Here is a 22707-nt window from a genome sequence, read left to right as displayed (position 1 = left end):
CTCACTTCTCCCTCTCATCTTCCACTAAAACAAGCTACCAAGAGTAGCTTCAGTAGGCCCCTGTTCTCCCTCTGTTAAAATACATACTAAAGGGACAAGAAGATTCAAGTATATTTTTTACATACTGGTATTTAATCACATCAGGAGGTTAAGCAGCACTGTAAGCTTAAGCCTTTTACACATAAGTTGGTCATAGGTGTCCATCATCATGCTCTTACAAATCGAATTAAGATTTTTTTATTTACCTTGCACTGTTACTTAGTTAAATCTTAAGAGAAAAACTGGAATTTTAGAATTACTGTTTATGTCACAAAATTAAAATTATCTTTAAGAATGCAAGCATTCAACACATTGCACTATAAGAGCATGTACGATGATTACAATGAAAGAAGGACAGATCTTGTCACCAAGATAACAAAACAGTTCACAAAATATTTAAAACAGCATCTGACAGATTAGAGATGCACACTACAATGGAAAGTAATGAGGTATTAGACTTGATTTTTAAAGTTACAAGCTATAAACACATGAACCGGACCACTTCAGCCTATTTTAAACTTATTTTGTTAGTCCTTCCTTCATAACTTCACAAAAAGACCACCTTTACCGTAACAAAAGCATCATGGTTGGTCTTTTGCAAGCACATCAAGTTTCTAAGATGGATAAACTCAGAAATAAAAGTATATGACATATGAGTGTGGCCACTATTGGCAGAGATTCATGCATGCCTCATCAGCTCATATTATAGACTAAGACAAAACATGTCCTGCTAACATTTAACATAGCCGAGCTTTGGGGCCTACATACCCACTGTCTTTCAATATACAATCTTACCAGTAATACCATTTTTCCCTTCTAACCAGGCCAAGCAAATCTACACGCTGTCGCTCAATATGCGTTCTACAAGATATAAAAAATTCAAGTACGAAGTTGTGAAAAAAGAGCAAAATACTGTCCTGGTCAACAACAAATTCAGTCATCAATTATTTCCACTAGAAGGCTGCCTTATATCTTGAGTAGGCATTGTATTATTGTATACAATACTTCAAAAGCCAGTCAGAGGTAGTAAACTTTTTCTGAATACAATCACACCAGCTGTCCAGCCATTACATAAGGCTCATATTTCTTTTAAATCATTTAAGGGGATGAAGGGAGATGAAATTCTAAGTAATCCAGTAATATTGAGCATATTTACATATAATACTTAATTCCTTAACGGCTTTCCAGAAAGGGAAGGAAAGTTACCACAGGCTTAGTGGTGCTCTCTCAAGTCAATAAGCATCTGCAAAAGTCTGCACTCTCCCACATAGACTTACAATTAAGCATGTCATTTTGGTATAATACCCATGCTGGGATTGTAGAGGTGAATTGTAGAGGATATTTTTAAGGTAGCTTGCAATGGTTCCGAGTAGCACTAACTTGCAATCAGCACTAGAAACCAGGCAACACAGAACAAGAAGGCTATCCACCCTCCAGCATTAATAATCAAGATGTGAAGTTCACTGAGCAAAGGCCCAAGTACCTTGGAAATTCAAAGTTGCAAGTTTAGCTCTTTGGAACAAGAAGTTCCACTTGGATCATTTTTCTCACACTGGAACAGAAAGGCCTTTACAAAGGTCAGTTTTAGGCCCAGCAGATGAAGCTGGTCCCAACAAGCTTGCATTTACAGTTAACTGCATTCAAACATGAAATGACTGATTCAGTGTAAATTTACAAGAACACAAAATACTGCACTGCAGAAAAGCGTCAAGACATGCAAGTGTAGTACATCACTTTTGAGAGTAACTACAAAACCCTCCATTTCTCAACTAAAGCTCAGATCAACAGAACTTGAAACACCACATTTTCTCACTTCCTTGGTCATTCAGCAGTCTGGCTGTCAGGTGTAAGTAATTTCCATTTGCAAATTTTCATTCATTAGAATAACCAAGTCAGATTCCTTCCACACTAGCAACTTCCCCTTTTTCGGGCTTAATGTTTAAACACACATTTTCTGCAGGATCCAAAGTGCTTTTTCCAAGAAGAAACGGAAACTTAGAGGTGAATACATGAATTTGTTGCATCTCAAATCCTTATCCCAATTTGTTGCTTCATTCCGTTTTACTTAATTGGTTTTGCTGGCATATGAAAGACACCGACACCCTCAAGCTGAGATATACTTAAGTGCCATGGTAATTGCCACGAATGCTTAAAGGTCATTTAGGAAAAGGTACAAGGAACTGATCCAACACGTAAGCCACCAAATTCAGAGAGTATGGAATAAGGAGATAATTGCAAACAGGCACAAGACCCTACCTGTAAATTTTATACTCATTTTCAGATTGAGCAAAGGACCACTGTCAACAACAAACAATATGATAGATGTGAAAGTTTTAAGGTACATACAGCAGATCTCTAGAGGCCTAAAGGAACAAGGCCTACAGGCCTTGCTAAAAGGAATAAGCCTTGCAGTTTAAGTAGTACTACTTTTAGTGTTACACTCCAAATTCCAGTGCAGTTAGATTTACCCATCCTTTAAAGAAAACTGAAAATTCGTCTTTTTAGCAGGCAAGGGAATGAAAGTAGATGAAGCATAAAAAAAAGGAAGGGTGAAGTTTTCATATTCTCTCTGTTCTAACAACATTTATTTCAAATCTTACTTCCAATTTTTTAAAGAACCAAATTATCAAAAAAATATTTTACCATCTTGAACATCTGTAATTTCCAGCTTGTTTTAGCAGACTGAGGTTCTTAGGAGGCAGAATGCTCTCCTTTGACAAAGAACAATATAAAAATATTGATTTTATTTTTCTCTATCTAAACACAAACCTAGAGTCCCATGCTTTTGAAAGTGAAATTGGAAAGCTAGTTCTAAAAAAATTCTTCTCCTCATGAAAGACTACAGAAGTGTAATAAAGCTACAATAAAAAGTCTGCCACATGACTCAAGCCACCCAAAAGACATTGCCAACGTACACTGTTACAGACAAATCATAAAGATATGACAAATAGTTAAACAAACAATTTCACAGGGCAGGCAACAGATGGGGTAGTTTGAACAGATAGAATAGTTTTGCCATCTTTATGTTGCATTTCCACTATCCGTCCAATAACCTGCATTTGTTGTGACAGACCTGTTTTCATGACTTCACAAATAGGTATTTGAATTACAAAACTTATGTATTCTCAGCTCTAAGCAGGCTAAACTGTCCCTTGAATGCATTGGTCTGTGTTACATTCCTGCTAAAACAACTCCACACATGTGACAATCCCTGGAACCTTCTGAGCAGTATATATGAAGTGGCAACACCAGGACAAGGTTGCAACCATCTCAAGTCCCCACCTCATCTAGTGGGGGACAAAGCTGGCACAGCCAGCCTTGAACCCATTCCATGTACACCTGCCTTTCTCATGGGGCACTCATCCAGGCATTCTGGTAAGAAAGTATTTTTTGCTCATTTAACTCACGTGAATTGTTTTCTGCTAATAAGCTCCCTTCAACCTGGTTACTGCAGTGTCACATGAACAACTAGTGGTGGCCAGGAGAAAGGCAGGTAGAGCTGGAGAGGGGCCACCACAGACGCATTTGCCTTGCCATGGAGCCACAGCCACAGAAGTCAGTAAAGAAAATAAAGAAACTAGACTCAAATCAAACCTGGAGCTATGCTAATATTTGGTTCCTGAAATATAATATCAACATGCCATCGGATCGAAAATTATACTTTTAAATACACAATATATATTTTATACATTATATGCACTGCTCTTTACAGAAGTAAATGGAAATAGTACAGCTATGACAGTAGTAAACTGAAAAACAGAGATAACTTCCTAGAGAGATGGGCTGGGAAGACTGCCCAACCTGGAGCACTACCACACAGGAAAACCACAGTTCTCTTCTGCCGCTTGTTCACTGAATACAATTTTCTTCCTTGACTCAGTGGTTTAATGCAAGGGGGAAAAAAAAAAGCTGTTAAAGATTATAAAATATTTATCTATTATACCAACGCAGACCATAAGTAGTGCTGAAGGTAAGCCAGCACAAACAAACGACAAAAACAAAGAAGAAACAAATGTACGCAACAGTATCAAAGCTACTTTGATTAAACAGTTTGGGCCTCCACCACATTATCAAATCGAAGTTTTTATTAATTATCTTATTTTCAGTGGAAGCATAGTGATTTTCACCATGTATCTCCTTGACATATACATGTGGCCTTGGATCTCAAGAGGAGGATATATTGCAAAAGTCTCTGCAATCCTCAATATTTAGTGTAACAGATTCCACTTAATACAAACAGGTAGAACAAAAGCAAACTATTAAGATGTAGAGCACCTAGGACATTTTTCTCCACCTTAATTGTTCACAGTAAAGAGATGTTTAACGTTCTGATGTGCACACTAAAACTAAACAGCCTGAATGGTTGAGCAGAGGGATTATAAACATTACGTGAAAGTTGGTTTTTTGGTTTTGTTTTTTTTTTTTCAAATGAAGCCTGTCTTTCATGGAATGCAATAACATTAAGAGACAATCTACAGATTATCTCCTGATTACCAAAAATGTTATTCACAGCATGGTTTATAGTCCTCCTTTATGATGTGAAATGCAACATTAATGTGTGTCTTCAGATGGAGACACTGCAAGAACCTCCTTTTCACTCAGCAGTTTCCCTTCAGAGAGGTTTTGTCCATTTTTTGGAAGAGTAATTCTAGATTTCCAGCTCACAACTTTACATGCAAGCTATAAAGAAAACGCAGATCAATAAGCTCCTATTACAAGGCTATTACTCAAACATTTCATTAGATTTTAAAAGAAAAACCTATGAAATTCAATATATCCCTTTCTATTAAGGATACAATGTATAAGTGATTTTTCACTTACAAGATGCACTATGAACTAACATTTACACAGAGCCATTCTGTGAATTAAAAAGAACCAACTTGATTAAACCATACAACTTGGTTTGAAAATGGTTTTATATTTAATCAGAAGATTTAGTTGCCACAATGAACAGCAAGCAAAATGGTTTCAACACTTAAGAGCTTTAAGTTTGCACAGAATATTTCAGAATGACGTCGATCATGTTTAACTGAATTTTCCTTTCAGGAAATCAAATCTTTAAAGTAACACTAATCAGAAGTGAAACTATCAAAAAGTTACTACTTTGGTGACATGCTTTTTCAGCATAGCATACGAAAACGAACAACGTCTTTGAAAAAAATAAATACAAACTGAGAAGGATGTTTGATATTTGCAAAATATTTGCTCCTCGTTAACAGACACTTTAGAAATATTAAAGTCTGTTTTACAAACAGTGCAGATCTCATGACAGAAAACATGAACACAGTGTGTGAAATCCCAGATACCATATGCACAATACAAACTACAGTCCCTACCTGCATGGAATGAAGCTTTACAGGAATACATATTTTTGTTCAAATAAAAAGATGGAGCGTTCATACTAGATATCAAGTGTGCCTATAACTAATTAGCTCTTTACCTAACTTGTCTCATTCTAGCTAGAAACTATCCTCTTAAAAATACTAATTTTTATCAAGGACACAATCTATTTTCTCAAACTTTTGAGTTAGTTAACTTCTGTTAACTACTAAAAATGAATTGTATTGATGATGAAGGCTAAGAAACAGGATAAATAAACCACAATGGATTGCATTATCATGTAGGCAGTTTCCTAGATTTACACCTACTCTATTAAGCATTACACATCTGAGTGTTGGGATGGTGAGGGGAAAAAAAAGGCAGGGGAGGGCGGGGACAAACTTCATAGCTGCCAGGTAACGACCATTACACCCTGCACTTCTCACTACCAAAAGCAAGCAAGGTACAGAAGCTATCTTAGGAGATATATAGGCTTTGGAGAACAAAGTTTATACCAAAGAATAATCATAGAATCACAGAAGTACTAAGGTTGGAAAAGACCTTTAAGATCATCAAGTCCAACCATCAACCCAACACCACCATGCCCACTAAACTGTGTCCCCAAGTGCAACGTCTACAAGTTTTTTGAACAAAAGCTGAATATTGCACACTAACTCTCTAGAACAACAGCTTCTAAATACAGCATACTGCAAATCCTAAGTAGTTTCAGATTTTTTAATGTCTCTCTGCATAACTAGTCATTTTAAAAGATGGAAAGCAAGTAATTTTGTCTGGGATGTGCACTCTGAAAAATCACATATGAATCTGTTGCATATTCAAAGCTTATTCAAATTTGTTGCTTCATTTAGCATGCCATTTATTAATTTTACTTCCAATACCATATTTGATTGTGCATCAATGACACATCCTAACTCCCACTGTTTAGCATCCTCCAACATACTCATGCTTTCCATGTCAGTATCAATTCATTGAATAGCAGTTTATTCTAAAAGTCTGACTGTTTAAAGGAAGCTTATAGCTCAGAGCCCACACAGGTGAAAGGACCTTGGGGAGATGAGGCATCATGCCTGAATCCAAAAGTGAGGGATTGCACCTCTTACCAACAGCAGCCCACTACTAAGACATAAGCAGAAAGGTGGAGCAACACAGTCCAGTAGTTTAGTCAATGGGAGCAACTGCCAAAAGATGCTGCTATGAGTTCTGCCATTACCCTGACTCAGCCAGAGGAAAAATAAATGAGTTTGCAGGCAGATCCACCATGATTTCAGTAGCATTTGTATGAGTACTGAAGAACTTTTGACCTATAGAGGTTAAACCATGCATTTTACATTTGTATGAACAAGAAGCACACATGATCCATCTCTGCACATCTCAGCTAGACTGTGTGTTGTAACAATTCTCTCCTACTTCTCTTATTCTCTTATTTCTCTGGTCCCCAACTCCCAACAGCACTGCTGCTGACAGAGCAAGAAAAAAAAGAAAGTAATGTGCTGCACTTACTACATGAGTCATGAGCAAACATCCCTGGGCCTAACCCGGCTAGAAAGACAAGCGAGTGGTGGAAACTAATGCATTATGTACTAGATTACCAGTAAGGTCATGAATAAATTACACATTAATGCAGAACATCTAGAATTCACCTGGCTCTGCATCTAGCTCTTATTTTAGTCAGGTAATAGAAGGTTGGAATTAACTTCTTTAGAATGAAGCCAGGAGACTATAGGTTTACAAATCTTAAAGGCAGATTATTCCCACCTCAGGCACTGCAGCTGCTCTGCACTGCCCTGAAAAACAACCTGCTTCTCTCCGTTGTTCATAGAAGGAACTTGGGCTTCTAGCTGTAGGTGCTTTGAGTCACAACATCCCATCCCTGAAGCTCAGTAAAATGTTGTGCCGTGAAGCACATGAAAGGCATCTGCTTCATCTGTAGAGATTAACATATTGTGTTTCTTTAAAGCGATATACATAAGTGCTGTCAGTTTAAGAACTTAATGGTTTGATTCTTTTAAAGTCTGCATCATTAAAAACATTGCTCCAATGAACACTAGGTTCCCAAAACCAGTTCTTAACACTAAAATGGTCGAGTTGAGTATTGCCACTGAACACCAGCAAAGACAAGGAATAAGAAGATAATGTTTCTCATACATAGTTAAAGCAAAAATTGAACAGGGCAGACGAAAAAATCCACACCATCATTGCCATGCTAAACTCCTCCACCTGCCAATACCAGGTTTTTACCATCAGCATGGGGTGCCACGACTAACAGTTAGTTGAAGTCAGATTAAAACACAGGATAAATTACCATTTAAAGTCATTAAGTAATGCTAAAAAGATACCTTTGCTCCTTGCTTCATCAAGTGCATAATTATTTAACACGCAAATGTAACTGGAATATTTCACCTGAATTTACCTAATCTGAAAAGCTGACAGCAGTTACTGCTTTTGCCAGCCTAGCTTCACCATTTAACAGCATGCCTGACAGTCTGATTTCCCCACACTTATTCCTGACTTAAAAACCCCCAAGGAAAAGCCAGTCAAGCAGCCTGTAATGAACTACTCAAATTACTTAAGAGTTAATTGTCACCAAGTTGAGCTATTAGCAGTATAATGATACGCTGCATTTTAAGCAGAATGCCACTTTGGCTGCCCCATGACACTGCCTCCGTTCAGGTACCAGAAGTTTTCCTTACACTGCTACTCCAGGCACAGCACTTGCACCAAGCCTCAGCCTGGCAGAGCAAGCTTTTATTTTCTAATCCTTCTCCCGGTTAGCCTCCAGGTGTAGGAAGAGCCTGACTACCTCTGCCATGCATGTCTCACACAGTAATGCAGCGATGTTCCATGCCTATTAAATTCAAGGAAAAAACCAACTGCTTTGAGTGAAATAACTGGAATTCCAAAACACATGGAAGCCAGGGGAAACACGCTTACTGCTTCTCAAGCTCTGAAGAACAAGGTAAGAAAAACCTTGAAGTTGCTGAGTAACCCATCTTATGACAAAGCAAAGCTAAATAAACAGGCACTTGAATCACTCTGTGCGGCAGTCAGGGGATTCTGCTTTCTCTTCTCCCCACACACGCTATGAAACAGAAGAGCTCCTAACAGATGTCAAAAGCCAGATCTATACAAAGACAGATCTAGCTTCCCACATACAAACCATATATCATTTCCTTAGCTCAAGCTATCTGATGTCCATTCCAGGGGGAACACTACTTTGGGTAAATACGAGCCAAGGACACTGTGTCCCAGAGGTCCCAGAGGCTTGTTGCAATACAAATTAAACAAGAACATATTCCCTACAGAAATGACAATATGAATCTGAAAATGGCACTAACTTGAACAGATCCTTTTTATTGACACCTCTGAAAATCTGAAACTAGATGTAATTGCAATCTCTCTCCCTCAGTCTCAAGTCTGAAGATTCACAAACTGTGAAAAGCAGGCACAGAAACGTTCATGTCATTAAAAACACAAGACAAATCTAGAAGACCAGATGTGATGTTTTTAAAATTAGTATGCTTAAGTTGAAAATGAGAAAAAGCCAAGTTAGGCATCCAGGAAAACCTTTACTACTGGTGAGATTTGTGCTGGAGAAAGATCAAAGTTTTATATTTTTATTACCAGATTTTCAAGACATCAGAACACAAATGAAGTAAGATCTGCCCTTCCCGCCCCGCCGCGTAGAAGGTAAATTCAGTACCTAAGCCTTCCACACTGTAATGTCTATTTAGCTATAGCCACTTTATTATACTTAGAGTGCTTCAAATATATCAGAACAGCGTTGTGAGAAAAGAAGCATATCACCAAACCAAGAAGCAGCGTGGAGCGCAACATACAACACTGCCCCAAAGTTAGGTTGCACATGAACACACATTTAGTCTCCATCTCCATACACAGAAAATCAATGTTATTTACTGAAGTCCTCCTTACAGGCGGAGAATGTTAAGTCTGGATTTATCATAGTAGGTTATTTAAATTTGTAAGTTTTTCCTCTGCTACAGAACGTTCCCACAGTATGACAGAGGGAAGAAGCAGGATAAAATTAATGTTAAAACACACATGAGAGTTAAAACCCATATGCTTCAAAAGAAAAGGGGGAAAACTAGCTTTGTTTTATACTGCAGGAAGAGGGGACAGGAGCTTTTTGCCAGCCTTGCTAGCCTGTCTTCTACAGCAAGTAGGTGACTTAAAGAACCTGTAAGAACGTCCTTGATAAACCTTGTTCCCCTACCACTTTCACAGTTAGCATCATCACCACTAAGCCTTTTAAAAGGATACATTGTCAGAAGCAAAAAAAAAAAACCTGACAAAAGTTATAAGTACTTCCAAGCACCAAGCTTTTCAGAAATAAAAGGTTATTTTAAGTTCAAAATTAAATTAGTTGTTAACATAACACTACATCTATGTTCCAATGTACTCAGATGTACTGTTGCATTTTATCTTTCTCTAAGACAATGCCAAATTGGAAATAATGAGCTTTGGCGAAATCATAATTAATAATCAGATTAAGAATTGCTAACTAGTATTTTTAACTCTCCATGCTTTATGCTTAGCACACCTAATTAGTTTGGCAAGTTATACAAAATTGTTCTGTAAACACTGAAGTTTTTCATAACTCCAACCCTCCAACTCTTCACTATAAAGCTCCTGTGCTCTGTTGGAAAGGCAGCATTACCCACCAGCAAGTTCTGTGGCAGAAGGGGTTTTTGGAGCTTTATTAGAGAAATAGTTAGAGAACCAGCCAACAAACAATGAAAGAAAAACCTCACTTTAAATGCTATTCTCAGCAATTGATGAAAGAGATACCAGTGAGTGATTTTCGACTTCATCTAACCAACCAGCCCATAAGCTTCTGCTACTCCAGGAGCTCAAGAAAAACTGTACTTGCACCCCTTCAAATGGTAAGAGAAAAACAAGTGTAAAGTGGGGGAAAGGACTAGAGGAGAAGAGCAACAACACAAAAAAATGGTCAGGCATGCGTTTTGCAAAGCAACTGCCCATTAAATACTTGAAACATCAACTTCTATAACTACATCAAGATACTGATTCCTTTAGCTGAGATTAAGTAAGCTTGCTAAAATACCTACACACATACTTAACATCTTGAAGACTGTAGTTTTGCAAGCCTAAATTACAGCTTGTGTTAAATATTAAGCAGCTCATATAAGTTAAAATATATTGTTTGAGAGAATTACTGGTGACATTCAATCATGTAAGGTCAAGCTACTCAATTCAACTGCAACAAAAACTATACAGAAAAACTAGCTAAGACCTTACACATCAGCATCATATCACTATCATTTAAGAACCACAATCTTACTACATTAAAATGTTATTCCCCTTTAAAGAAATCTACTGTCTTGAATCCTCTCTCCACAGCCCAGTATTTCTTACTGTTAGTAATATGTTAAATAATCTTCACATACCAGTTATGGACCATCAGCTTCTGCACAGCCAGTAGTGCGTTATAACGAACTTGTTGGTCTTCATGATGCATGTGGTTCATTACCAGCTGTTTACCACCAAGTTGTTCAATCACTCTGAAAGAGAGGAGGGGAGCAGGTTTTTTGACATTACTTCAGCTTCGGGGTAGCTATCCTATCCAACCACTTCACATTCAAGGCATTAAGAGGTTAAGTTTAAGTCACATAATATTTATTTCATTAAACATATTTCTTTCCTAGCATATACATCTGACATGTTACAAATGAAGATCTCATACTACCAACTGAATTTTTAATTTTTTTTAATAAGCATTCACAACATCAGAAAGCGTTTGAACTGGACTGTTTGCTCTGTTTGCTACCCACTACCTACTTCCATAACCTTGAAACGAACAATCAAGGAAGGAGCCCTTTTCAGAGAGGCTTATTTACTTTACCCAGCTTGCTAAAGAACTCAATATTGGCTTGAGAGGGTTGGCAGGGTACAGCATTATCAATTATTATTTAGGAGGAGGTAGTGCCCTCCCCTCCATAAATTGATGATAAGCAAGTTACTCCATTTTTTGCAAGAATGAAGCCCCAATCCGGTGCAGCACTGCCTAATTGAAAAGAAAAAAAAAAAAAATATCACATCAACACCTATTAAACCAGCCACTTCGTACTCCTCATTGTGCTTTTTTGCCATTCAAACTGTACTAGAGCCCCGGCTATTCTTGCACAAGATGCAGAACTGGCTGCTAAATTACCACTTCCAGAAAACCGGTGTTTGAGCTGCATCTTTCACTACAAACTTCACCATAGTAGTGAGCCATAGCTTTTTAATAGCTATACCAAATCCCACATGAAATACTGATGAAACCTTGAATGGCATGAATATATCATTTCTTAAAAAAAACTGGAAGGCAATGCACTTTTTAAGAGCTGAAAAAAGTATCACCATCCAGATGACACTACATGCAGCATCTTGGTCTGTCATAACAAAGGAAGTTTGGAGAGAATTTGCAAGGAATATATGAACTGATTACTCACTAACTTGCATATGTTTTTTTGCATCAGTTCTCTCACAGGTCACTGAGTAGTTACACATCATATCCTGTGAAGCAGCTATTGTTCACATTATTCTTAACCTGATGCTATCCTGCCATTCTAAGCTTGCATTAGCTGCTTTTATTACTGTTCTTTTGATGGTCAAATTAGTGCATTACTGCTGCACAACACAGCATGTTTTTGTAAACTGCAGAACAGTATAAGGACATAGCGTAGACATGAAAAACAGAAATTCCCGTTTCATTTTATAACTCAGTCAAAACCATCCTGGAGACCACAAGGAATATTATTTCCCAACAGTATTAAAACATACAAGGATGTTTCATACAACAGGAATGCATTCAGAAAGTGCAATTGTTTTAAGCTGGAAAATCCTCACCAAGAATTACAGGACTGACTTAAACACTGAATTTTCAGGAATTGTAAGGATGTAAAAAAGGCATTAAACTCAAAAGCTTCCTTACGCTAGCAGCACTCAAGAAACGAAACGGAAAGTTAAAATCCTATAATCACAAATGGAAATAGAGTATTTCAGATGACAGTACGTCACTGAAATTATGGCTGAGAATATGAAGAGTCAAAGAACAGCATTACTGTTCTTGCATAACACTGCCTACCGGTACAAATTACTTGCAAGCCAGTTTTAGGCCAAAAAGTAAGCGATGGTGAGGAAGGTTCACAGTGAATCCCATTCCTTCAAGTTCCAAACCTGCTCAAAAGACTACTTGTTCTGTTTTCCCTCCCCTCAGCTTCTGCTTACCTTACAGCTGTAATAGAGCCCAGTGGGCCAGTTATGGTACACGCACATCTTCTGTAGGGACTATTCCCCATAATAACAATGCACTAAGCCAAAACAGTGGCAATTCAAAAAAAGTTCCTAGATGCTGACAAGCAGATTTTAAAATGACCCATTTCCGAGGGAGAAAAAGAAAACAGAACATGACAAATAAAAACAGTTTAGATCATTATAGCAGAAAATATTGTCATAAAATCCATACTACATATCTAAAAGCAGATCAAAGTGAAAAAGGGAATGCAATTAAGCTGTTTCTGAATTGTGAGCTAAAGAAGGGAATGGCTCTAGGTGTCAGTCTCTTGTACATGCAAAACAAAGCCCATGTTCATGGCATTCAGGTGATTGAAAGCGTTGATCTTATGTAGCAATAACCCTTGGGCCACATGTAAGTTGTACTGGAGACTGATGTTTAGCCTGCATTTATTTTCAGTGACAGGAAACACCAATGCCATACTTTATTTCTGCTGTTATATTGTCAGAAAATGCACGTTGGTGAGCTTGTTAGAAGCTCACAGTGCTATTGCCTTGAGAACTTGGTCCACAATGTGTAATTTTAAGGCAAGTTAAAATTGTTTAAGCTGACACCATTAGAGAACAGCCAAGCAAAAACGTAGTATTTAGTTTAACAAACATTTCCTTTTGTCATACAAAGGGAAAGGTTAGCCAGAACTGTAAATCCGCTGTACGCAGCAGGTAAACTCAAGAAGTTTTAGGTTCTAATTCGCTTCTGCAACCTTCAAAGGCTGAAGGACAATCCAGTTAAGAGTTGAGGATAAACACTTAAAGGAAACAAAAGTATTTAAGACATATGAATTCTATTATTTTTCTAAACCAACGAAGAGCATCCATTCTCAAAGTGAGTCATGCAATGAGAGTGTGAAATGCCAACCAGGCGTGGGAGCAGTAAACGACTATATATGAAAAAATATCACGGTAAGAAATGGGCTATTACGTGAGAACTGGCACACAGTCCTTAGGTATTTTAAGCATTTAGTCCTAAAATTGCTGAAGCCACACTTAGTAAGAATACACTAGATTACAAAGGAAATTCTTTAGAAGAAAGATTGAGGCATTTTAGTTTGTCCATAAGAACAGAAAGCTAAATAAGCCAAGTCCATAAGCAGAAAGCAGATAAAAGTATTAGAATTTGATAGAAGAATGTTGGTTAGAATAGTATCTAGGACACTTCTTATTTGCTGATGACCACTCCTTTTGAAGGCTGATGCACTTCTGAATAGGTTTAACAGCCTGGGAGTTGAGCAGAGCTGTGGTCCCACCAGCAGTACATTTTCCCAACTACAGACAGAAAGATACAGGTCCTGTTTATCCACTCAGATGGCTTCATAGCTTTGGTACAGCAACTGCGTGGCCATACTAGCCCAAGCATTATGCCACATTTGGGTAGATGGGTGCAAGCTGTTTAAAGATTACAGCAAATGCCTAATAAAATGGTTTCAGACAAAGGGCAGCTCAAAGCAGGAGCAACCAGTGTTAGTCCTTCAGCTTTGGCACTTGCAGGTAGCAGTATGAGTTTCACCTTACTGGAGGATATCTTGCCTCCCCTCAAAATACCAGTTGTCAAAAATCTCTTTTGGAAGACACAGGAACTAATTAGCAAACACACAGTACTGCTCAGTACAAGTAGTACACACTGAACACCTCTGACCTTTCTTAGCGGACCTAGAAAACAGTTAATTTGTTCCAATAATCTAAAAATATCTCCAGTTCGAGTTGCTTACATGACTACAAGGGCTGTGAGTTTTTCTAGCGTGAACAAATCTTTCTAGCATATATATGGCATGAAGTTTCAGTCTGTTGCTCATGACTCTACTACCATCAAGATAGCGTTCTGCACAAGAACTGCTCATGAAAGTCCCAACAAGCCTAGAAGACCATTCTACCTTCCCCATTAAACCCTCTGCAGAAACCAGAAACAGGCCACTTCTTTGCTACAAAAATTCACACATCCCTTTGGGTGACTGATGAGCATGATTCCTGCAGAAACGAATGGCCCCTTTCTGCTTCAGTGGTCTCTTCACCTTAGAGATGCAATTATTCAGCAAACATCTTTGCTCACAGGTTTTTAAAACAAAACAAAACAAGAAAATGTAGCAATGACTGTCTGTATATTTTGACAAGAGCTCAGGTTTGCAATAAATATCAACATTTTCATGGAAATGTGTATTTGTAAAAGAAAATATGCTAAAATAGAAGAGTGATAACTGAATCTGTACTAGCATCACTGAAATTGCAATATCAATTGTTTGTGAGAAAAATCTTGTCTCAGATGTGACCTCACCTTAGGTGACAAAATAGACTTAATCATTGTTGAAACAGTCTATCCCTGCTGTAAGTCCAATAGTCATAATACAGGGTAAAAATGATACGTGGATTAAATTCTCGGTAGCTCTTCTAATTTATTCTGGTGCATGTCTTCTGCTTTAGTCTAAACAACTTATTCAAGACTTCTTTAGACACCGGTTCCCTTCACTGTTAAGAGACACTGAAATATATTAAGTCAAAGATCTAGACTGTATTTTCTCATCTGATCTAGTTTGTGTTTTCTCACCTTCCCAGTGAATTAAACTTAAGCATAACCTGCAATCCCTATGTAGCATATTTTAATATAAATAAGCAAAAAAGCCACAGGCAAAGTAAATACTCTAGTCAGTCTCTTCAGTAACAACATATTGGCATTTTTCTTACCGTTTCCCACGGGGATAATGTCGTACATATTCTCCCACATCATGAGCAGCTACAGCCAGCACTTGTGGGTCATCAGAAACCTCCAGAAGTTTTGTCAGGATTCTAGGAAAGGATTTGAAACAATCAAGTCCCAGGTTTTGGTTTGGGGGTTGTAGGGTTTTTTTGTTTGGGGTTTTCTTCGATGTTATTTTAAGTTATCAGTGATTTAAAAAAACAACAAAGCCTGTTAACTGTAAAAATGCTTTACAAGTCACCCAAACAGCAAAGTTAGAACAGAACGTTTTCCAAACATGCAGTTGCACTTAAAACAATGGAAATCCTGCCCCAGTTAACGGAATTACTGAAAGCATTCACTAGAGTGAGTTTAGTGAGCCACATCTACAAATACCTATAATTGAGGTTTTCAAAGTATCTTCTTTTTTTATACAGTGATTTCAAGACCAACAGTTTTGAGATCAAGATAAGCTGTACTAACCAAATACATAAATATTTATAGACTGGGACAGCGGTGGGACACAAACACAAAGCCTACGCAAGGCCAATAAATGGTGCTACTTCTGTTACACAACAGACTCCAGTCGTGCTTGCATGCTGTTCCCAGCTCCTGCACTATGGCTTCAGAAAGCGATACAGCCAAATTGCTCATGACACAGCAAGGCAGGTATGACAAGCTCGCTGTCTATCAGCCTTTCCCCAACTCTATTCCTCCCCTCACCTTACAACAGTAGCCTTGCTCAATGCAGGCTAGGACAAAAAGGGAAGATTTTTTATGCAGAACACTGTTATACAGAGTCATTTAAAAATTAAAAGGCATCCTAGCAATTGAGAACAAAGCAGCAATTCTGTGCAACTGTGAATTTCTCTCGGTTCAAGTCCATCAACTTCATTTCAAAAACATCACTTGTTCAGTCAACTGATTTAAAAAGCAGTTCTGTTCTAGCTCAAAGACAGAGATGATGAAAGCTATACCCTGTAATTGACTCCAATTCCATATATTAGTTATTTTGTTAGCATGAATAGAAATACCAAATTGTAAGAATTAGAAAAGTTTCTCAACTCTTAATATTGTCTGCTTTTTTTAATTCAGTTGTTCAATCAATTTTAGTGGAAAACAGCTACCAGTAACTCTGTTCTCTAGCCAGTAATGAGGAGAGGGAAATAATGACACAGATACGAAGGTTAGGCACTCATAGCAAGTTTAAAATGTTAAACATACAGGTCACTAGAAAATTAGATTCATTTATGCTTAGCAAGATGACAAATGTGTTCTAATCACAGAAAGTTAGTAACAAGTTGAAATAGGTAGGTTAAAAATTCTATTGGAATTAAAAAAATAATGTTCTGGTAAGATTAAATTACCACAGCCACTGCCTCCCCAAAGGCCAGAAAGTGAAAGATGAAACACTTTTCTTTTTAAAAAAACTCCGTATTTGGACAAGAAGTAGGAGCAGAAACTTGAACCACCATGCTAATCAGAAGACCCTGAAGATCCATAAAATATTGTTGTCCAGCATTACTTGGTTAAGAAGTCATTAATGGCAGAAGGCAGGGGAAAAAAGCGTATTTAACAGTAAGCTCAAGTATATTAGAGTTAGAAAACAAGTAAGCTGATAGATAAGGGAAAATAAAATTATGTGGCTTGAAGCAAAGAAAGGATTGTCTGTTAAATGCCTTACAACACAAAAGATAAGTTCTGAGGTGCCTCAGATCACATTGGAGGGGGAGTGGCTGTTTTTTTGTGGAGTTTGGTTGGTTGGGTTTAGGGTTGGTTGGTTGTTTTCTTAAAGGAACTATTGTAGATCACTGTCTTTGTGGCAGCACAAACACAACAAATTTACCTAACAGTCCTAGAACCAGGAGAGACGAGTACAGCAAGACATTGCAATTGCTACAGGAAATATTAAGCCTCAACATAAACCTCATGTTGCTGTTGGCAGCATCTAAAATTTTTAAGTCTATAATTCTACACATTTAGCAAAACGGCCTCAGGGAGGAACCTGTCAGGCTTATTTTGGTGATGTTTCAGGGCAGACTGATATGCACATAAAGCTCAGATTAGCTTGCTCTGAGATCAGCATGCCTTCTAACATCTCACATGTTCCACTTGACCTTCTGATTTCTGCTAGGTCTGTCACTTGTTAGCAAATACTGAACAGGAAGAACACCACTTATTATCAGTTAATGACAATGCAGTTAAACAACTAAGAGCTCTAGAAGCTATTTAAGACCTAGACATCTTTTGAGTACATACATTCAGAAGCCAGCAAATAAGTCCTTGACTCCAGAAGGAAAGATGAGCTCCAGCTTCACTTCATCTAATAATATACATACACCAAACACAGTCCCAAGGTAAAATAGACAGACTGCAACATAATGCAGCAAGTCAGATTTTCCATGGAACAGTACCACAACTTTCAACCCACAAGTATTCAAGAAAGGACTTCATTACTCAGATCAATGAAAACACACAACATAAAACTAAGACTAAGGTATGATAAAACATTTTAATTACATCAATTAGTATAGCTGTTTTTCAAGTGAAAGCACTAAGAGTCAATGGCACAAATTTGCATGCAAGTTAAGCTAGAGATACTCCCTCTATTATCATAAGCAATACATTTTGACCAGTCAAAGCAAATAAACAATTCTGCTTTTGAACAAAGTGAATGATACCTGAGTAAGGACCTCATTCAAAAAATAGCAAGATGTTCTCACTTGTTTTCTTTCCAGATGTTACTTTGTGTTGAAATGTAAAACCTCTATTAGGTACAGGTTCAGTTAAACACAGATTAAAGAATTATGTGATTCAAGACTTGAAAACTTACTTGAGTAGTTCATAATTCTTCTCATTTAGTCTTACAGCATTCTCCCGCCAAAATTTCTCAGACTTGTGTACAGGACTCCACTCTAGTCTTCCTGACTTGAGCTCAGAACTGTACTCATCGAAGGAGCTGCAACACAAAAAAACTAAATGAAATATTGGTTAAGCTTCTATGAACAGAGATTGAACTGCATGCCCAAGCCTGCCCCTAGCAAGACAAAGCTGGAGCACAACTTGCTATGACACTTTTGGAAGTCACCTCTCTGCAAAGCATGAGAACTGTTCCCTGCCTCAGAGTTCAACACTTCAAAAATAAGGAAAGGCATGAAACTCAAGAGAAGAATTTTATTTCAAACATACCCGTCCATCTACCCCAAAACACAACTCCTGAAAGGGGGGGGGGGAGGGGAGGGGCCGAGGGGGAGGAGGAGGAAAAACCCAAGTCACACAACCACAGCATTTGGGAATTTAATTGACTTTTTTGCCTGTTTTCTAGGTTTTAATTTCCTCAACCAAGGATCCCCAGTCCTTGCCTTTCATCCAGTTCAAACCTTTGACATGAACTCCAATGTGCAGTTCAATTTATGCACAAGAGCAAGAGCTAGGTAAACACTAGCAAAAACTTGAGTTAATCTGGAGAGTAAAACGTATTGTAATCAGGCAGTCTTCATCCTAGATTGCAGCTCCTATAAGAGCCCTCTGAAATCCTTCAACAATTTATCAGTTACGAAGATCACATACCCAAAAGTGAAGATTTATCTTCTATTCAGTCTGTAAATACTCACTTAGAAAATTTTATGTATAACCAGCAGCTCTGTAAGCTCTACCTTATCAACTAGCATTTACGTATCACAATTCTGTATATTATTTAGCCTTAAAAAAGAAAAAAGGTTTTACCAGTGTTAGTATAATTGCATTTTTTTAAAGGTTCACACTGCAAAGCATACCTAAGGTCTTGCACACTCTCACCAAGCTTGTCCAGTAGAAATTTGATATCTTCACTTATGTCTTCATCATCATATTTCTGCTGATCCAAATTCTCTAGCTGCTTTAAAACTTTACACTGAATCATGGCAAGAGCATATTCTTGGCGAGTTTCTCTCTCAGTAGATTTCTCTAATAAATTCTAGAGAAGTAAAAATTTATTTTGTTTGTTTTAAGAACAGACTATTTTGAAACATAGTGGTATTTTTAAGAAATTCATATTGGCACTTTTCAATTTAGTAGGTGACAGAACTGACCACTTCCCAAAATAATCTCTCCAAGGAAGTAAAGTATGAGTCTACCACACAATGGATGCTTTACACCTACATTTAGTAGCATAAGTTACCTAGCACTGACCTTACTACACAGGAGGAATATTCATATCTGTCAGCAGATTAAAAGAAACTTAAAAAAAAAAAAAAAAACCAACCACAACAAACCTACCTCTGTCTTGCAAGGTAGAAGTAATGCAACCATATGTGCTGAAAAACACAACCAGCACTGTATTCCAGTTTAGGTCACTTTGACCTTTTTCCTCCTAGATGATATGCTACCTTCAATATTAGAAAGTATTCATTCACCTGCTTTCATAATTTTCCATATCAAATCAGGCTGACTACAAAGACAAAAAAAAAAGGGCAGGCTTATAGCCCAAATCCCAGAGTCTCTGCCATAAACAACTACTTTTATCTGGGATTATCATTTTAGCTTTCTGTGCAGCAATAGCATAAAGCAGGAAAGAGTTAAAAAAGGACCACAAAAAAAACCCTGAAGTCATCTTTCCAACTCAAGAGTTACCACCTGCATTAGATCAGCTTCTTTTGAATTTGGGAATATTCCAACAAGACATTTTTATTCAAACAGAAGCTTGTTGGTGAAACTGGAATTACAAGCACAGAATCTAATAGTCAAGTTCCAATGTCATTTATTCATTACATTTCTACTCAATTTAATCAGCTTCAAATTATGTTGCTCAGAGCTAGCCACCTGCACTTTTTGATAAAGCTGAAAACATGAATTCCATATAAAAGACAAAGTTCTTAAACAGAAGATGTGTTCACATAAATAAACCTTAAGAGCTATCAGAAATAAGCAACGAAACCATACAGAAGGAATTTGACTGCATCATTCTCATTCATATTAAAGAGCCATTACACTTAAGGTTTCTAATATATCATATTAGTTAGTAAGGCAGAACACTACAAATAAATGTTACAACTTGCATATTGAATATAAGTCACATTACCACTTTTAACGGCCACATACAATTAGTTTTAATGTGCAAAAAAAACTCGTTTCTATTTCAGAAAGAGAACTGAGAAGTAACAGGTAATTTACAGCAAGTAATGCTAAATTACTTAGAGTTAAAAGTGCTAATGAGAGCAAAAGAACAAATAACAAATCTTATAAGACAAAATTCAACAAGTTCAAGGAGCAGGTAAATAAAGTTTCCAAAGAACTCCTAGTTAAGAGAATTATAGGCAGATGTGGAAGCTATTCCAAATATTATTACCTATTTCATATCATAGTGAGGCATTCAAGTTTTTTATAGTGAAATTGAAAGGATATGTTAGGAAAGTACAAACAAGAACACATGACTAAATAGAATGGATCAGTAAACTCTTCAGTGATTAAAAAAAAATTTTAAGGTACAAAATGAGTTACAGGTAGGAAACAGGCAAAAAACAACATATGAAAAATTAATAAGTAAAGAAAGTAATTGATTCAAAGTAGACAGAATTACCCAATAACTGTTGCTTTATAGAAAAAAATTACATTACATCTACATACTCCATGCAATTAACTTGCCAAAGAGGTGAAGCACGTCAAATAAGGAGAAATCAAATAGTAGACAAGACGTATGCAAGTTGTCAAGACTCATGGGGTACCTTCAGCAATACACAGGGCAGTAGGGATGATCTGGGGAATCATCAAGCCTAGTACTTTATGCAATTCACTTTTTTTTTTTTTTTTTTTTTTGCATAAACTCATACTGTGGCCTGTCACACAGGAAAACGGATATTTTGCCTCTGCTACCTATTTTAATTTTGCTTCAGAACTCACAACTCTGATGTCTAATTTCTAATCTATTATTTCCTGGCTGCAACTTTATAACCTCATTTTCATGCCAACACTAGTCTTTAATGTTGGAGAAAGAAAATAGCTAAGTTAATTTCCCCGAAGCCTGTAATAGAACCATCTTTTTCTTTCTTAGCCTTTATTTATCAAAAGAACTTCTCTTTGGTTTTGCCTCCTTTTTCAAATCACACTAAACCTAAGAACTAGTAATTATTTCTCCTACTTTTTATGACCTCAGAATTGGAAGAAGTTGAATATAAATTTTTGAGCCCCTCAACTTTTTTTTTTTTCCAAGCTGTCTTGCTGTACATCCCTGCTTGAGCCTAAAGACTACCAGAACACCTACAAAGGTCTACATAGTAAGAATAGGCCCTACTGAATACCTCATGCCACGGACCTCCTTCAACAGGATAAATAGCATATTCTTACGATCTACCTTACCCAGAAATTTTATCCAAAAGCTTCTGCTGCTCTGAAGAGAGACCATTTAAGTCACAGAGTAAGCATCTTTACACAGCTCGTTATTGCTGATCAGTAAGTCAGTAAGCAGCAATTCTCCTCTCTCCATCGTAATTTACTTGCAAGACCTAGTAGTGGAACACAATCACTACCCAGGAAAATAAGTAGTTTCCAAGATCTATCCTAGTCAGGATACAAATACTGTTTTGAAACAGGATTACAAATTGTTATAGCCCTCTTGTATTACATACAGAAGAATTGACAAGCATGCATGTAAAACTGTGTGCACATGCACAGTTAGCATCTGTGAACACAAATTGGTACTCTCACAATGAAAACAGCAAGTCCTGGTGCTTAGTTATTCCAAATTATCTTAAATAGAACCAGTGATTTTCAGGTAACAGGGACACCATAAGTCAACTAATAACTCTTCTACAGATATCCTCATTCATCTTGACAGAGCCACCAAGAAAAGATTTTTTGGACTAGTAGATAAAAACAATTTCCAAGTGTCGTGGTTTAGCCCCAGCCGGCAACTAAGCACCACGCAGCCGCTCGCTCACTCTCCCTCCCACAGCGGGACGGGGGAGAGAATTAGGAAAAACCTCGTGGGTTGAGATAAACACGGTTTAATAGGACAGAAAGAAAGAAGGGAACAATAATGATAATACCAACAAAGGAATGTATAAGAACAAGTGAGGCCCAATACAGAAATTGCTCACCACCCCGTGATCGACAGCCCGTCCCCGAGCAGCGATTTCCGCCCCCCCGGCCAACTCCAGTTTATGTACTGGGCATGACGTCGGATGGTAGGGAATATCTCTTTGGCCAGTCTGGGTCAGCTGTCCCGGCTGTGTCCCCTCCCAGCTCCCCGTGCACCCCCAGCCTGCTCGCTGGCAGGCCAGCACAAGAAGCTGGACTGTCCTTGACGGCTCAGCAACAACCCAAAACATCAGCACATTATCAACAGTTTCTCATCCCAAATCCAAAAC

The 22707-nt window shown here is 37.6% G+C and overlaps 1 protein-coding gene across 2 annotated transcripts in view; it reads right to left on the bottom strand.

Annotated features, from left to right (window-relative positions):
- ATP6V1H (ATPase H+ transporting V1 subunit H) overlaps window positions 1-22707 on the bottom strand; it is a gene marked incomplete at its 3' end in the record, with an annotated part of 53205 nt that overhangs the window by 2470 nt on the left and 28028 nt on the right. For both annotated transcript variants that reach the window (XM_081996946.1, XM_081996947.1), the window contains 4 exons: window positions 19141-19319; window positions 18198-18323; window positions 15373-15474; window positions 10806-10919 (listed from right to left, as the gene is read on the bottom strand). In XM_081996946.1, coding sequence (XP_081853072.1) covers window positions 10806-10919; window positions 15373-15474; window positions 18198-18323; window positions 19141-19319 — 521 coding nt within the window. The remainder of the gene's footprint in view (window positions 1-10805; window positions 10920-15372; window positions 15475-18197; window positions 18324-19140; window positions 19320-22707) is intronic.

The sequence above is a fragment of the Phaethon aethereus genome, assembly GCF_964289735.1.
Source record: "Phaethon aethereus genome assembly, chromosome: 2".
NCBI classification, from domain to species: domain Eukaryota; kingdom Metazoa; phylum Chordata; class Aves; order Phaethontiformes; family Phaethontidae; genus Phaethon; species Phaethon aethereus.
The sequence above is the reverse complement of the archived record's forward strand: the minus strand, read 5'-3'. Positions and strand labels throughout refer to the sequence as shown.